The 17821-nt window shown below is 45.6% G+C and overlaps 1 protein-coding gene across 7 annotated transcripts in view; it reads left to right on the forward strand.

The window, feature by feature from the left end:
• The window catches only part of DLGAP3 (DLG associated protein 3), a 69150-nt gene that overhangs the window by 38766 nt on the left and 12563 nt on the right, over window positions 1-17821 (forward strand). For all 7 annotated transcript variants that reach the window (XM_045375072.3, XM_074012725.1, XM_045375078.3 and 4 more), the window contains 3 exons: window positions 4140-4353; window positions 4621-4934; window positions 5331-5416. In XM_045375072.3, coding sequence (XP_045231007.2) covers window positions 4140-4353; window positions 4621-4934; window positions 5331-5416 — 614 coding nt within the window. The remainder of the gene's footprint in view (window positions 1-4139; window positions 4354-4620; window positions 4935-5330; window positions 5417-17821) is intronic.

Raw genomic sequence — 17821 nt, forward strand, 5'->3', positions numbered from 1 at the left:
GGCTGCAGCATCTCAAGGCTTGACTGGGTGAAGATCTGCTTCCATGCTCACTCACATGGCGGTTGGCAGGCTACAGATTCTTGCTGGCTACTGACCAGGGACATCAATTTCTTCTATGTGGGACTCACTATAGGGCTACTCACAGCATAGCAGCTTGCCTCCCCCAGAGCAAAGGCTCTGAGAGAAAGAGAATAAGAAAAGGTGTCTAAGATGGAAGCCATGGTCTGTTTGTAACCTAATCTCAGAAGTGATATCCCATTGTGTCTGCCATATTCCATTCATTAGAAGTGGGCCAATAAGTCCAGTCTATACTCATGAGAAAGGGATTACACAAGGGTGTGAGTTCCAGGAGATAGAGATCATTAGGAGCTATGTCAGAGGCTGCCTCCCACATAGTACACTCACCTTCATTGGAAATTTATCTGTGAGAAGCATGAGCAGCTTAGGAGTGAGTTCCCCAGGAAATATTTTGCAGTTGCTTCTGTTAGAATATCCATGGTTTGGGATGATTTTATGTTAATTTTTAATTTTGGGGGTGTGGCCCATGAAGGTTCATGCAGATACACGGTACTGTAGCTGTGTGAGGACCAGCTTGGAGGTACAGACTCTTAGGGGATTTGCCTCTTTTCCCTTCCCGCCATCCCTGTACTTCAGACTAGCTTCCTTGTCATCAGCCTGTGGTGATGACTAATTTTTTTATTCTAGTCTACATTTTCATCAAAGGTTTCACTTTTCCTAACTTTATGCAGGTTCTCCTTTCCAATTCCATGCTTCATGTGGGCCCAAAGCCTTCCTCCTATGCCCAAGTGGGTGTTTAAAACTTAAGTCTTTACCAAAATGCTGAGACCAACAGCCCCTGCCCCCACTTCCCGCCTCCACTGGGCTGTTTGCAGCATTGGCTCATACAGTTAATATTCTGATTTTCCAGTCTCCTCTTTGCTTTTGTCCTCTGGGGACTTATCTCGCTTTCTTGTGAGCTCAGCTATGCATATAAAGCAACATTTGTTATATTTTATCCAATGTTTTGAAATGGGAGAGTTTTCTAAAGGTTATCTAAACTAAATAACACATGTAAAGTATACAGGATGTTGCCTGGCCCCCTGTTGGACCCACCAACTCTAGTCTGGACAGTTTCCAATTAGACACAAAGCATTTTTACTGTAAATATGCCATGAGCTTGGAAATGGCTACTGATTCTCAGTCCGGTTTGGAGAAAGGCTAAGGATCTCATCCCAAGAGGATCCTTTGACTTTGACTCTCCTGTAAGTGGGTGTGGAAGGAAGCAGGGTGGATGGCAGTCAGTGCAGGGATAATAGGAACATTCATAGTACAATGTTATAGTTTTATAATTGTAAGATAGTAAAGATCAACTTGGGTGCAATATTTCTCTGAGAGTCTCTTGAGTCCGTGTTTCCCTTGTGTCCTGGTCTCCTGTTGGAACCCCAGAAGCTCCTCTTGGCCAGCTGAGCTGGCAGGTGTATGACCCCAGGGAGTTGTTCACCCTCTTTTGTCTGCGTTGGATAGAATTGGTTGTGAATATTGCCTGTGGGTGGGATTTCAAGAGCTTCAGAACCCCAGGGAAAGAGGCACTTCTCATTCTGAGTGGTATTGTCACTGTGATTTAAGAGCCTCTTGTTGCTAATAATAGTAGCTAAAGTTTATTGAGCATCTACTGTGTGCCAGATATTATGCCTAGTGCTTTATACACAGAAGAGGGCTAGAGATACAGAAACATACTACAGAGTGACATTCCTTTCATCCCTGGTGTCTGGACTTGAGACCAGCGTGCTTTCTGCTAGGGTTAGATTAGCTCCCCTGTGCTCCAAGAGGGACACTCTGGGCTGCATTTGTTCTAGTTGGGGAGTGTCTTGAGCCTAGCCCAGAAATAGCAGGAGTTAGTTCAGTTCCTGTGTTTTAGGAAATACACTGGCAACTGTTGTCCTTGGTGCCCCAAAAGTACAGAGACAGAAAGACTGAGAGGTAGATGACAGAGCATCATGGTGAAAGCCACAACTGTCACACAAGTGTGGCTTGTGACAGTCAAGTATGAGATAATTTAACTTCTATGGGGTCTCGGATTGATTTTTCCATGGCCTGTGATTTCCATACACTTTAGAAAAAGCTTCAAAAAGTTCAGACAATTCTTCTTTTTAATTAGTGGGCCCACACTGAAACCACTGAATCTGAATCTCCAGCAAATTTGACTCTGAGCTTCTAAGCAGCCAAAGCAAGAGAGGTGTTTTGTTAACCCTGGGTTTAGATCCTTGGGGTGGGGGCCTGAGTTAATGTCGGTTTAACAAGCTCCCCAAGAGATTCTGTTGCTCAATCAGCCTTACGTGGGAGCCAGGAAGCATGACATTTAATTTCAGTTTTATCACTTACCAGCTGGGCATCCTTAGACAATTCATCTGCCCTCTCTGGGTCTTTTTGCCCATTAATAGATTGGAATAGAAATGGCTCTATTTGAAGTAGAATCCAGCAAAATCATGTTATGCTTTGGAGGCTGAATTATGGAAACATTGAGCTGCAGTTTACACATGGATCAGGCCACTCCTTTGAGCCTCTGTTGACTGCACATAAATATAATGCCATGAATCTTTCCTGGGAGATGTCACAAGATGCAGCCATGTGATACTTGCTGTTACATTTGCCATGGGATGCTGTCGAGGACCTTGTCCATGACGTCATCCAATGGACTCTACATAATCATCCACAGGGGATGACTGTCTCTTAGTCTCAGGGACAGGAATTGTTGTGGTTCTCTTCGGCATCTGGCCTGTGTTTACCAGGGAAGCCCTGAGACCTTTGCATGCCACTAGCTGAGGGCTTACTATGTTTTAGTACCTGTACCAAAAGCCTCACATATTTTTCTTTGAGTCCCCTCAATAGCCCTGTGAAGATGGTACCATTATCACTCCCATTTGACAGGTGAGCAAACTGAGGCCCCCAAACTTTAACTTCCCCAAGCCATTCTGCTAGGAAGTGGTAGAGCAAGCACTTGAATCTTGGAGAGGTCTCACTCATAGCCCATGCAGGCAACTCTGAGGCTATACTCCCTGATGCTTTGCCTGCTTGGAAGCTCAGGGTTAAATATGTGCCCATCTTAAGCAATGTTCAGGACTTTGTCACCTGTGTTCTGGGGGTAGCACTTACCTCTGGTAGCACCTTCTCCTGCCTGTACTTTTTCTTTGCACCAGTTTTCTCATGTAATGTGAATGAAGCTGCAACCTCTGTGGTATATTTAGTCTTCGTGTGGTGGTGTGCGGCACAGTTCCATGAACAAAATTTTTGTTTTGCTTTTTTTCATGCTTTAAATTTTTTTTTTTTTAACACCATGGATTCTGCACCACCAAAATACCAAAAACAAAACCAAGAACCTCATCCAGCAATGGCTAAGCTTTCCTCAGTGGGGGAGGGTAGAGAAGGAGCCCACAGGTTAAGTCAGAACCCGACTGAGTGGGTAGAAGGTGGGGGAAGGCTTGGGACACTGGTAGGTTAATAACTTTGCTCCATCACTTACCCATTAGTTTCCGTCCTGCCACTTGGTATTTTATATTTTATTTATATATATATATATATATAAAATATAAACATACATATAAAATATAAACATACATATAAAATACCAAGTGGCATGACGGAAACTAATGGGTATATATATCAATTTTCAGTCAATTTTGTAATGTAATGGATTATAAATAATAAAACAAAAGGTGTCCTCCATGTAGTCCCCACCCCCATACTGGGCAGGAGGGTGCATGCCAGGTCCCTGGTCCTCTCTGTTGGGGTCAGGTGAGAGAAACGTCAGGGGCTGGGACTAGGTGGAGAGGAAAACATGGTGGTCTGCAGCCTGGGGTGCAGCCAGACAGACACCTGGAAGAGGCATAGGTGGGGTGGAGGTGGGGGTGGGGGTGGGATATTTAGAGGAAAGACTGGGCCCCAAGACAAGCCTGGGGAGCTAGAATGGAGCAGAGATGACCCCATCTTTGTTTGCAAAGAGGGTTCCTTTTAGTTCAAACGCGGAAGAGTCGCCCACAGCCTCTGCAGATATAGAGAGGTCTTCCTAAGGCAGAGCACCCCAGGGATTTCCACCCCCTTCCGGCACCTCGTAACTGTCCTCCCGACCCCCTGCCCTCCAGCTCAGCGATGAGTTGAACCAGCAGCTGGAGGCCGTGTGCGGGTCCGTGTTTGGGGAGCTGGAGTCCCAGGCCGTGGACGCCCTGGACCTGCCCGGCTGTTTCCGCATGCGGAGCCACAGCTACCTCCGGGCCATCCAGGCCGGCTGCTCTCAAGACGACGACTGCCTGCCTCTCCTCGCTACCCCTGCCGCTGTCTCAGGGAGGCCCGGCTCCTGTGAGTACACCTCCCTGCCCCTGGCCCGGCCCTAAGCTGGAGAGCGCCCTGGGTCCGGGTTCTGGCCACCCCCTCGACTGTGCTGTGACCCCGCGCAGATCGCTCGCTCCCGGGGTCGGATATAACGGGGAGAGCGTCCCTTGGCGTGTGTGCAGCAGCCGCTGCAGGGTCCCGTAGGGCCTCTTGGGGTGGGAGTCGGGCGCGGGCCCAGGGCCCAGGCAGGGCCGCGAGCCTCACGCACTGCGCTTCTGCGCCCGCCGGCCACAGCCTTCAACTTCAGAAAGGCCCCGCCCCCCATCCCGCCGGGAAGCCAGGCCCCGCCCCGCATCTCCATCACCGCCCAGAGCAGCACGGACTCCGCGCACGAGAGCTTCACGGCAGCCGAGGGCCCCGCCCGGCGCTGCAGCTCCGCCGACGGGCTGGACGGCCCCGCCATGGGTGCGCGCACCTTGGAGTTGGCGCCGGTGCCGCCCAGGGCCAGCCCCAAGCCCCCCACACTCATCATCAAGACCATCCCTGGCAGGGAGGAGCTAAGGAGCCTGGCGCGGCAGCGGAAGTGGCGGCCGTCCATTGGGGTGCAGGTATGGAACGGGGAGGCGCCCACAAGGACTCGGACCCTGGCGGGTTGGGGCTGGGGTGAGGGGCCGGAAGCGGCCTTCTGGATATATCGACCTTCTTCCTGGCTTCCCCTGAGCTGCAAGTGAGCCCCGTGCCTGGACATCGACGGGGCTGCTCCAGCCAGCCTCCGCCCACTCCCTCGTCCCTCGTCCTGGCTAAGGGAGGGATGGAGGGCCGTGCCCAGTGGTTGCCACTTTGAGGCCTGTGACCGACCGCCTGGGTCTCTCATCTTGTTCAGGCAGATGGTCTTTGCAGGACCTGCCAGCTGGCTTGGGGCGCAGCCATTGCTAGCCATTCTCCCCGGGAAGGGTTTTCACCTTGGCTCGCCACAGCCACTGACTCCTCCACCCTGCCACCAGGTGGAGACGATCTCAGATTCAGACACCGAGAACAGGAGCCGGAGGGAGTTCCACTCCATTGGCGTGCAGGTGGAAGAGGACAAGAGGTAGGTCACGGTGGGACTGCCCAGGCTTTGTTGGGGGAGAGGAAGAGAGAGAGGGCTACATAGTGTCCCCACTAGCCCAGTCTCCCTGCACATCCTCTTTTCCTGGAGGTGAGACCAAGCCTTTTTATAGAGGGTGGTCAGAGCAGCCACAGAGGCTGTCCACAGAGATGTCACCAGGGGAGTCATCAAACCTAGAGTTCTTGTGCCCATGCCCACCCCAGGTGCTCAGAGTCAGACGGGAGATACACAGCAGTTGCAGGGAAGAAGAGGATCGGAGAGGTTACATGTAGGTGCCGAGCAGGACTCCAGCAATTGTCCTTTCCAGGGGATGACAGGATCTGCCAATCCCTTATTACATCCTGTGGTGTACAAGTATGTGAGCTCAAAAAGAAACAAACAGGAAGATTGCCTCTCAGGGGCCCCTGGCAGATATAACACTCCTCCTCACTTGGCTCACACAAGCATTTAACCAGTCGGGGGTACCTATTACATGCCTGAGTCTGTGGTGTACCCGAGATAGTACAATTACCAGCAGCCACTATTCTGGCATTAGGTGGCCTCAGAAACATTGACTCCTTAATTTTCACGGAAGAATTAGCATTGCCAGCTCTGGAGAGGATACCAGAGAGAGGCCTCTCTGTTGTTGGGTGCCTATGGGGAGAAAGAGTGTCTGGGAACTTGCCAGGGGCTGGCCATCATGGTTTCATGGTATTCTGAGCTTCCCAGGCATACGACTAGAGGAATAAAACTAGTCTCCCAGGCCGGGTGCGGTGGCTCACGCCTGTAATCCCAGCACTTTGGGAGGCTAGGGTGGGCGGGTCACTTGAGGCCAGGAGCTCAAGACCAGCCTGGCCAACATGGCAAAACCTCATCTCGACTAAAAATACAAAAATTAGCTGAGCGTGGTGGCACACTCCTGTAGTCTCAGCTGCTCGAGAAGCTGCGGCACGAGGATTGGTTGAACCCAAGAGCCTGAGGTTGCAGCAAGCTGAGATTGCACCACTGCACTCCAGCCTGGGTGACTGAGCGAGACCGTCTCAAAAAAAAAACCCAAAACACAAAAAACTAGTGTCCCACTAGCAGTGGTTCCTCATAGCTCTATTCCTAGTTGCCGTCCTTCGCCCAGATTTCCCCAGCTATTTCTGGGATGTCCTTGGGATGTCTTGTGTTTGTGTCTGATCAAGTCTTTCTGGTGTTCCTATGGGATTCACCATTTTTCTCAACTTCTGCTTTGGCTCCCTGAGGTTCTGTATGCTCCTGGGGCTATAAATGCCTTCATCGAGGGTGGCAGAATGCTGCCCTGGTTGCCTGCATGACTTCTAAAGCTGCTGTCCTCCAAACTTTTACTGTGCCACAAAGATTTCAGAAAAATACCATTTTGTGGCAAACCCAATTTGCAAATCTGTGACTTGAATTACAGAGAGATGGGATAGGAGTCATGGACGGATGCAACTCTATGGTCTGAATCCTGCCCACCCCCAACTCTAGTGCTATCCCATGGACCACCAAGCCCACTCACTCCCTTTAGAGGCTTTTTGGTTCCCTGTCTAGTTAGGTCCAAGGGGGTAGGAGGTCCCCCCATTCCTCCTAATAACCCTTGAATCTTGGGAAGAGTGCTGCAGGCCTTCTAGCTGAGACTCTTGCTAAATCAGCAAACTCTTGTCATTCATTCGTTGATTCATTCATTCATCAGATACTTACTAAGCACGTGTTGTTGATAGCTCCTATGCACTGTGTTAAATGCTTCAGGAAACATCAAAGACATGACTCCTGCCCTCACAGAAGTTATGGCCTAGGGGGAAATCAAGGCAATGAATAATCCTTGACTAAAAATATGACTACATATTATGATATAATAGGTAGTGGAATATTATTGCACATTATGTGGGAATATGAAAGAAAAAGAGGAGATAAGAGAGAAAGGACCTTATTTAGATTAAGCAGGTGACATTTAAGCTGAGACTCGAGGATTGACTAAGAACTCTCAGGTGATGCCTGGAGGGAAAAGCATTCTGAGGAGAGGGACTAGCATATGTGGAGGTGTTGGGGCAGGAAAGAGTTTAACATGCATCAGGAACTGAAAGAACGTCGATGTGGCTGGTGTGGAGTGGGGCAGGGGAGTGGGGAGGGAGTTAATTGGAGAACAGGCAGGGGGCAGGTTATGCAGAGCATGGACATAATAAGGACTTGGAATCTAATTATGAGTAATGAGTAGCCATGAAAAGGTTAAAAAAGGAGTGTAACATGATCTAACTTATGTTCATGAAAGATCACAAGCTGCTGAGTGGAGAATGAATTAGAAGAAAGTAATAGTAGAAACAAGAAGGCTAGTTAGGAGAATTTTTCATGATCCAGAAGACAGGTGATTGTGTTTTGCAGTATGGTGGCTATTGTGATTGGGATGTTTTTCTTCTATTGTATTTTACAACTAGGCACTGCTAGTATGTGGAAGCACTGTTAGGTTTTTCTTTTTTTTTTTTTTTTTTTTGAGCGAGAGTTTCGCTCTTGTCCTCCAGGCTGGAGTGCAGCGGCGCAATCTCAGCTCACTGCAAGCTCTGCCTCCCGGGTTCACGCCATTCTCCTGCCTCAGCCTCTTGAGTAGTTGGGATTACAGGCACCTGCCACGACACCTGGCTAATTTTTTGTATTTTTAGTAGAAACGGGGTGTCGCCATGTTAGCCAAGCTGGTCTCAAACTTCTGACCTCAGGTGATCCACCCACCTCAGCCTCCCAAAGTGCTGGGAATACAGGCGTGAGCCACCGCACCTGGCCTCTACTGTTAGGTTTTGTATGTTTTGTATGTTGATTTTGTATTCAGTAACGTTGCTGCTGAATTAGGTCTCTCTTACTAGTCTCATAGGTTATTTGAAGATCATGATGGGCTTCCTATATATATATAGTCAGTTATTTTTCTGCGAATGAAGATATTTCTTTTAAATCTGTATTTTTCATTTATTTTTCTTGTAATACTGCATTGAATAGGACTTCTGTTCACTGTTGAGTAGTATTGACTTTAGTGGCTATGCTTTTCAAGATGATGTTTGCTACATATTTTGATGGATACCATTTGTCAGGTTAAGGAAATTCCTTTCTATTCCTAGTTGGCTACGTATCTTATTTTTATTTTTTAAAATAGAGAACATGAGTGGAATTTTATTGAATGCTTCTTAGAATCTATTTAGATGATCATGATTTTTCTTCAATGTGTAACACGGTGAATTATATGAATGGATTATCCATTCTTTCATTCCTGGGATAAACCCTGCTTGATCCCATTGTCAGTTTGGATTAAATTTGGCTGTGAGTCACAGGGCCTCAGTAGTGTCTTAAACAAGTGTATTTTTCTCTCATTAAAAAAAAAAAAAAAAGCCAGCTTAGATGTAGGGAGTGCAATGTCAGGACTCCAGACTCCTTCTATTTTGTACATCACTTCATGTCCAGGGACCTCAGGTTCAAGCTCCTCCAGGCATGTCTGCATTCTGACCAGTGAGAAGGAGGAAAGAGGAAGAGGGATGCAGTCCTTCCTTTTTAAAAAGACTTCCTGAAAGTTACACACAACCACTTTCATTACATTGGCTAAAATCTCATCACATGGTGGCACCTAGCTGCAAGGGAGGCTGTGGGGTATAGTCTTTTAGCCGGGAAGCAATGTGGAGGGTGTAAACTACATAGCTAACAATCAGGGTTCTCATGCCTAAAGACAAAGAATAGGTATGTGGAACTCTAGGGGTTTTTGTTACAGTTTGCTATATTATTTTTGTATACATTATTAGATTTTTGAACAGTTGCTACTTTAAAATTTTAAATCATTTATATTTATGAATATATCATAAGTGATAAATCATAATAATTATAAGCCTACCATTTTTTATTGTTATTCAATTCAGGTATTAGAGCTAAGATAGGCTCCTAAAATGAATTTGGTAGGTTTCTCTGTGTTTTTGTTCTTTGGAACAATTTCTGTAAGACAAGAATTATCTATTCCTTAAGGTTTGGTAAAGGTTGCCTATAAAATTATCTAGGTCTGATGGCTTTTGCGGGTAGGAGAGACTTTTAAAACTACAGCTTCAGTTTCTTTAGTGATTATTGACCTGTTCTGGTTTTATTTTTTTTTCTTGAATCATTTTGGTGATTTATATTTTTCTAAAAAAAGAAACATTTTATAAAAATTGACGGTTTTCAAAGTTTTTGGCACAAATATTCTTTCTCATAGTATTAAAATGTGTTATCAATATTTATTGCATCTCTATATTGATATCTACCTTTGCATTTCTTCTTCTTTTTTTTTTTTTTGAGACAGAGTCTCACTCTGTTGCTCAGGCTGCAGTGTAGTGGTGCGAGCTTGACTCACTGCAACCTCCACCTCCCAAGTAGCTGGGATTACAGGCATCTGCCACCATGCCTGGCTAATTTTTGTACTTTTAGTAGAGATGGGTTTTCACTATGTTGACCAGGCTGGTCTCAAACTCCTGACCTCAAGTGATCCGCCTGCCTCAGCCTCCCAAAGTCCTGGGATTACAGGCCTGAGCCACTGTGCTTGGCTCCCTTTTTATTTCTAATACCATGTATTTATGTCTTACTTCTCTTTCTTGAATCAACCTTGCCTGAGGTTTGTATATTTTATCATTTAAATATATTTTTAGGCTGGGCACAGTAACTCACACCTATAATCCCAGTACTTTGGGAGGCTGAGGCGGGAGGATTGCTTGAGGTCAGGAGTTCAAGATGAGCCTGGGCAACATAGTGAGACCAGATCTCTACAAAAAAATGCAAAAATTAGCTGGGCTTGATGGTGTGCATCTGTAGTTCCAGCTCCCGGGGAGGCTGAGGCAGGTGGATAACTTGAGCCCATGGGTTTGAGGCTGCTGTGATCTCTGATCACACCCCTGTACTTCAGCCTGTCTTTGAGACAGTGAGACCCTGGGTCAAAGAAAGAAAAGAGGGGGAAAGAAAAAAAAGTATGTTGAAATTTATATTTTATTCGTCTTTTAGAAAAGCTAGTGTTTGGTTTTGGTGAGCAATCTTTAATATTTCTTTTCTTCTACTACTTTTGATTATTTTCTTTCATCTGCTGTGTTTGTCTTTTTTTCTGCCTCTTGAATTCATCCCTAACTTTCAATATTTGTTATGTTTTAACATGTGCTGTTAGGACTGTAACTTCCCTTATATCTATATACTTTCATGGCTGTATCTCATAAGTTTTGAGAAGCGGCATTTTTATTGTACATTTCTGAAGATGTAACTTTCATCTTTCATCACTTTTCTCATAATTTCCTTTTTAACCTATGAATTTTTAGAATAATTTTTTTTTAAGTTTTCAGATGAATTTTTTTTGACAGGGGACTGCCTTTTCATTACAGATTTCTAAATATGCTCCATTGTGGTCATATTATGTATCTGTTATATTTATTCCTTAGAATTTGTTGAGACTTCGTTCATTATATATTTGTATATCATATATCAGGGGTCCTCAAACCCCGGGTGGGGGACTGGTACTTGTCCATGGCCTGTTAGGAACCAGGCACAACAGGAGGTGCACAGCAGGCGAGTGAGCATTACTGCCTCAGCTCCGCCTCCTGTCAGATCTGCGGTAGCATTCGATTCTCATTGGAGCCTGAACCCTATTGTGAACTGTGTATGTGAGGGATCTAGGTTGTGTGCTCCTTATGAGCATCTAATGTTTGATAATCTGTCTCCCATTACCCCCAGATGGGACCGTCTAGTTGCAGGAAAACAAGCTCAGAGCTCCTATTGATTCTACATTATGATGAGTTGAATAATTATTTTATTATATATTACAATGTAATAATAATAGAAATAAAATGCCCAATAAATGTAATGTGCTTGAATCATCCCAAAACCATCCTCTACCACGCCCCCCTGCAACTTCTGGAAAAATTGTCTTCTACGAAACTAGTCCGTGGTGCCAAAAAGGTTGGGGACCACTGTCGTATATGGTCAAATTTATAAATTATATTTTTCAAATGTTTATCCCTTTTTTTGTACATTTGATCTACCAGTTCTGAGAGGTGTGTTAAAAATGTCTCACCACGATTGTGGATATGTCATTTTCCCTGGTAACTTTGTTAATTTTTACTTCAGTTTGAGAGTGTGCTGTTTATAAGCATTCAAGCTTGTGACTGTTGTATCTTCTTGGTGGCTTGGCTCTTTTATCATTAAATAGGCTGCTTTTCATCCTTACTAATGGCTTTTGCCTTGAAGTCTTTTTTGCCTGATTTTTATTGCTATGACTACTTGCTTTTGGTTAATTTTCCAATACATCTTTTTCCATCCTTTTATTTTCGACCTTCCTATATCCTTATGTTTTAGATGTGTTGCTTTTTTTTTTTTAATTTTTATTTTTTTGACATGAGTCTTGCTTTGTCACCCAGGCTAGAGTGCATTGGCATGATCTCAGCTCACTGCAACCTCGCCTCCCGGGTTCTAGCAATTCTCCTGCCTCAGCCACCTGGGTAGCTGGGATTACAGGCATGTGCCACCAAACCTGGATAATTTTTTGTGTTTTTAGTAGAGACGGGGTTTCGCCATGCTGGTCAGGCTGGTCTCGAACTCCTGACCTTAGGTGATCCACCTGGCTCGGCCTCCCAAAGTGTTGGGATTACAGAAGTGAGCCACCACGCCTGGCCTATATGTGTTGCTTATAAGCGATATGTAACTAGAGTTTAGACATATTTAATCCATGTATATATTTTTCTTTACTGATTTGAGTTTATTTCTATCATCTCTTTAAAAATTTTCTAGTTGGCATGCTTTTTCTTTGCTGTCTCCCTCTTCTACTTTTTATCTTACGTTGAACTGATCAACGGTAAATAGAGTTTACTTTATTTCTCTTCTTCTCTCCACTGGTTTGGAAGTTTACATTTTAGTAGTGATTTCCCTTAAAAATTTAACAGATATACTTAATTTCACATTTTCCTAATAAAGTCTAACATTAGTCAGTACTTCTGTCCCTCTTAGGCACAAAACAAGACTTTTGGAACACTTTACTTTCCTTCTTAATTTTCTCTTCCCATCTTCCATGTTATGTTTATCTAGCAGTTTGACTATACCTCTTTAAAAGTCTGTGAAATCAGCTGCTGTTGTATCTTTTATGCTTTAACAGTTTAGATTTACAAGTGTGTTTCCATAATTTGTGTGTTCACTATTGTTTGTTACTGCCCTCTTCTTCCTCCTGGTTCAGTTTCCTTCATGCTGAAGCATTGCTTGAAATTTTTTTTTTTTTTTGAGACGGAGTCTCGCTCTGTCTCCCAGGCTGGAGTGCGGTGGCCAGATCTCAGCTCACTGCAAGCTCCGCCTCCCGGGTTCACGCCATTCTCCTGCCTCAGCGTCCGGAATAGCTGGGACTACAGGTGCCCATCACCTCGCCCGGCTAGTTTTTTGTATTTTTTTTAGTAGAGACAGGGTTTCACCGGGTTAGCCAGGATGGTCTCGATCTCCTGACCTCATGATCCGCCCGTCTCGGCCTCCCAAAGTGCTGGGATTACAGGCTTGAGCCACCGCGCCCGGCCGCATTGCTTGAAATTTTAAAGTTAATATCTTCCCTTGAGGTTTGACGTTTCTTGTGTTTCACGGGGGTAATACTCATTTGAACCCCACACCCCCACACAAGGAAGCCTTCATGTTCTGATTTCCCAGCATTCTCCTTCCAGGCCACATTCCTGCATCCCTGGCATGAGTGTTTCCAGTCCAAGTTTGCAAATGAAACAGACCTTCTTGGCTGCCGGCTTTGTGCACAGGGTCTCTTTCCAGCTCCCCTTGCTGCACAGCTTTGGGGTCTCTCCTCTCATCCTCCTTCAGCATTTTCATCCAGCCTCTAGCATATGTCTGGCCTGATCTCCCTGTGGTTCACTTGGCTTAGACCCTCTCTGACTATACGGGTTTTGAATTTCCTTCCTGTTTCTGGTACCCTGAAAATTCTCATTCCTATTTTCAAGCCCAGCATTGTAGCAAAAACACCTTTTTGATTTCTTAAAACCCAGCATCTCTATGTGTTTGGGGTGTGAGTGGGAGCTTCCTAAGTTAGTTCAGTCTACTCTATTGGTCGGTGGTCTGGCTAAGGCTGATAGCGGTGGATACAGAGAGAAGTGGGCCAATTTGAGCAGTGTTTTGGAGTGAAAGTCAGGGAAGGGCAGGGACAGGCAGAGAACGTGGCCTTCCTTGCTGTCGTGTAAGTGGTTGGTGAGGTCTTGATGTGGCGGACTGAGGAGAGGACATGGTGTTGAATAAGCATCTAAAGAACCAAATTGCCTGGGACAGGTGATCACACTGGGAATTCAGAGGGAGTGACAGGTGGGGAGAGGGGAAATCTGGCCCATCTCTTTGGCCAGGCTCCCTGGCCTGTCTGCTGCAGGCGTCCTTAGTCATACACCTGCACAGTCCTTTCTGTCCCTTATGTCCCTGGCACTTTAAGTCTGACTCCTCACACACCATGCCCCAACTGGTGCATAAAAGTGAGCCATGAATTCCAGCAGCCTCGCCTGGCCAGCATTCAGGCCTAGCCCGCCGCACACAGCCCAGCCTCATTTTCTTTGACTCTCTTGTCCTTACTGCTGTTTTGCTCATCCCAGTATCTGTTTCTTTCTCTGTGCTTTGGTTTTAAAAATTGCTGGGCAGGAAACATCTCTTCTCTTCTGCCTTTCAGGATGTTCCCTGCTCACCTCTTGGGTGAGGATTTTGGACTTATTGTCCCTTCTGTCTGGGAATTGTCTGTGAGTCCTTCCAGTTGCCCAGCATCAGTGATCACTTGGCGTAGAATATACGAGGAGGGGGCTGGCACCCCTTCAGTTCTATCTCCACCGCACACACCCCTGCCAAGATTCATCTGTCCATAGATATTTATTGGATCTGCATTATTTGCCAAACACTGTGCTGGGCACTGAGGATGCAAAGGTGAGCAGAACCAGAGACAGCTCCTGCCCATGCAAAGCTTACCACTAAGTTAATCTAAGAATCTCATTAATGACATAGCCACTGTGCCAGGTGCCACAAAGGAGAGGCATGTGAGCCTTGACAGTGTAGACTATGGGGCTTTGAGTCTGCCAGAGGTGTCAGGCATGGCTTCCTTGGGAAGTGACGTTTGGATGGAGATCTGAAGGATGAACAAAAATTAACTGATTGAAAAATGGAAGATAAGGTTCCAGGCAGAAGGAATAGCATATGCTAAGGCCTTGTGGTGAGAGAGAACATACTTAATCAGTTACCAGCCGTGTCTCAACGTGTCCTTACGGCACCTGTTTCCCTAGACCCAGCACACTCTGGGCCATGATAAAAGGATGCATCAAATGCCTTGCTGAATATTAGCAAATGGCCTTTTGAAGTCATCGAAAATGGGATTTTTGCCTCCAACTCTCTCTAACCATGGGGATCTGCCTGTATCTTCCACCTCTAGATTCCCCCCAGAAAGACCTTATCTTAAACTGTAAATTTAGCAAAAACAAAACCAACAACATCAACAGCAAAACCTGCCAAAATAAAGAAACAAAAACCACCAGGATGCCCAGTTAAGTTTGATAATCAGATAAACAATGAATACATTTTAGTATGTCACATGCAATATTTGGGGCATACTTATACTAAAAAAATCTGTTATTTATCTGAAATTCAAATTCAACTGGGAGTCCTATATTTTATCTGACATCCCTACTCATACCTGCTTGTGCCCACTAAGGGCCACCTGGAGAACTCTGTGGAGGAAGATCTGCCTACCCTTTCCTTAACATTATGGTCATTTCTAGCTTTGGGACCTTGGGAAGGTATATGCTGAAAGAATGGCCCCTTAAGCCTGGGAAGGAAGCTTCCATCCCCATGAAGTTATATTCCAAGAACAGTCCTGCAAAAGCAATGAGAAGCTGACTACCCAAAGCCCTGGGCACAGATGCTGCCTCCATTCCTGAGCCTGCAACTTTAGGACAGTTCCTGACTGACCCTCATGACTCCTCCTGAATCTCCCACCCTAGCCTCCACTTGGCATCCCTGTCACAGCCCCCAGGCTGGAGTGGTGGGTTCAGTGAGCCCTGCTTGATTATATGTTTAGGCTCTTAGATGCCTTCACACAGGAGCTTCTATAGCAGCTAGTTTGAAGGCTATGCCTAGTTGAAATGACACCGTCCTTCCCCCTCCCTACCCACTCCCCCTCCCACCCCTCCAGCCTGCTGCCAAAGACTCCTGGCAAAACCTCTCGACAACTTCTGGATACTGAGCTTTCCTTGGATACTGTGTCTCTTGGGATAATCCAGCTTCTACCCAGAGGCTTTTATGTTATCCCCCAGAGAATCACAGTAGAAACTCTCCCTGAAGTAGAATCACAGTGGAAACTCTCCCTGAAGTAACCATGATAACAACTTGCAGAATCATCAGGAATGTAATCATTGTCACCTTGGAGAACTCAAAGGGAGGAGGCTTCTGCAGCCGCATTTAAAGGCTTGGGAGAAAATACTTTGAACGCATTGTTACGCATTAATGACAATTCACAGCTGAAGCCAGTTTCTATCCTGTGCTGACAGCTGTTGGTGGACACCACAGCAAATACTGCCAAATCCAAAACTAAATAGCGACATAAGCCCTGAACTTCACTATTCTAAAAATTCATCTGTTATAGTTAGGAGTGGGTTTGACTGTGAGTTCTAGAAAACCCCCAAACAACAGTGATTTAAATATGATAGAAGTTTATTTCTTTCTTACTTAGAGGAAATCCAGGGAGACTTAGTTGAGGTCTGGTAGGTGCCCCACAGTGTCAGGACCCGGAGCCTTCTATCTTATTCTTCATCCCCCGCCCCACTTAGCACTTCCCTTTGGTCTCATGTTTCAAAATGGCTGCTCGAGGTCCAGCCATCATGTCTGCATTCTGGTGACTGGGAAGGAGGAAGAGACAAGGAAGGGCATATCTCCTCCTTTTAAGGACACTTTCTGGAAATTGCACATGCCACTTCTCCTTTTGTCTCATGGGCTAGAACTTACTCACATGGGTACACCTAGTTGGTAGGGAGAATGGGAAAGAATCTTTATTCAAAGTAGCCATGCGTCCAACATAAAATGGTGGGGTTCTGTTACTAAGGGGGAAGTGGAGAGTGGATCTTAGAAGACAGTTAGTGGTCTCTACCATCCTTCCTTCCTTCCAACCAACCAACCAACCAACCAGCCAACGTTTCTGTGTGATGAACTGCCCTATTTAGTGAGGAGACACTTATGCAAATAACCAGCCATGATACAATGTGATATGGAGTATAAAAGAGTTTTGTTCAAAGCGCTGTGGGAGAACAGATGGAAATGATCAACAGCAATCATAATAATTAATAACTACAATGCCCTAGCCGGGTTCTCAGTGCTACATTCCGATGATTGTGTTTGTCCAGCTCCCTTTCTTTTCAGTGAGAGCTGCAAACCATTCTACTTCTCTAGAATAGCTAACACAATGGGCAGGCAGGGTGCTGTTCTGAGTTCTTTATGGATATTATCTCACAACAATCTTATGAACTGTTACTATTATCATTCTCATTTACAGATGGGGAAATGAGGCACAAGCCACAGAGCTGGGTTTTGGACCCGGGCAAGGCTCCAGAGCACACAGGCCTAACTGCTCTGTTCTAATACCCCCACTAAAGCTGCTCATTTTCATTCCTTTCCCTACTCCCCAGACATCTCCAGCAGATAACCACCCCGCATCACCCACTTCATTGTGATGACTGGGGTCAACTGGTGGGACTTCTGTCTACTTCCAAGCCAAACCCCAGCTTACTTAGATCTCTTCCCTTGTCTCTTCCACCAGCCCTGCCTTCATTTTAGGAGTCAACCCCCTTAAGCCTTGGTTTTCTGATCTACTAGTAGGGCTGATACTAACACCCATAGAGTGGGACTGTTTGTGAGGACTGAGCGTGTTTATTCATGGAAAGTGCTTCTCCTGGCACATACTAAGTGCTCAGAAGATGTTATTCTTTTTTATCCCCCTCATATCTGGTTCCTTCTCTCTTCTCTCTCTTCATTCCATTTCTCTTTACAGGTTGTGTTAATTTCGTATTCCTGCTGAAAAAAAAGATCACAAATTCAGTGATAGAAAACAATACATATTTATTATCTGGGGTCAGAGTCTCAATGGGGTTTCAAACTGGACTCTGGAAGGCTCTGGGAAGAATCCATTTGGTCACTTTTTCCAGTTTGTAGAGGCTGACCACACTCCTTCGCTTGTAGCCTGCTTCTGTCTTCAGAGCCAGCAGTGGTGGGCTGAGTCCCCAGGTTACATTATTCCAACCTTGATTCTGTCGTTCCATCTTCTTCTTTGACTCTTCTGCCTCCCTCTTTCATTTACAAAATGTGATTACACCAGGATAATCCAGGAGAGTCTCTTCTTCTTAGTATCCTTAACTTAATCACATCTGCAAATTCCTTTTT

The sequence above is a fragment of the Macaca fascicularis genome, chromosome 1, assembly GCF_037993035.2.
Source record: "Macaca fascicularis isolate 582-1 chromosome 1, T2T-MFA8v1.1".
NCBI lineage: Eukaryota > Metazoa > Chordata > Mammalia > Primates > Cercopithecidae > Macaca > Macaca fascicularis.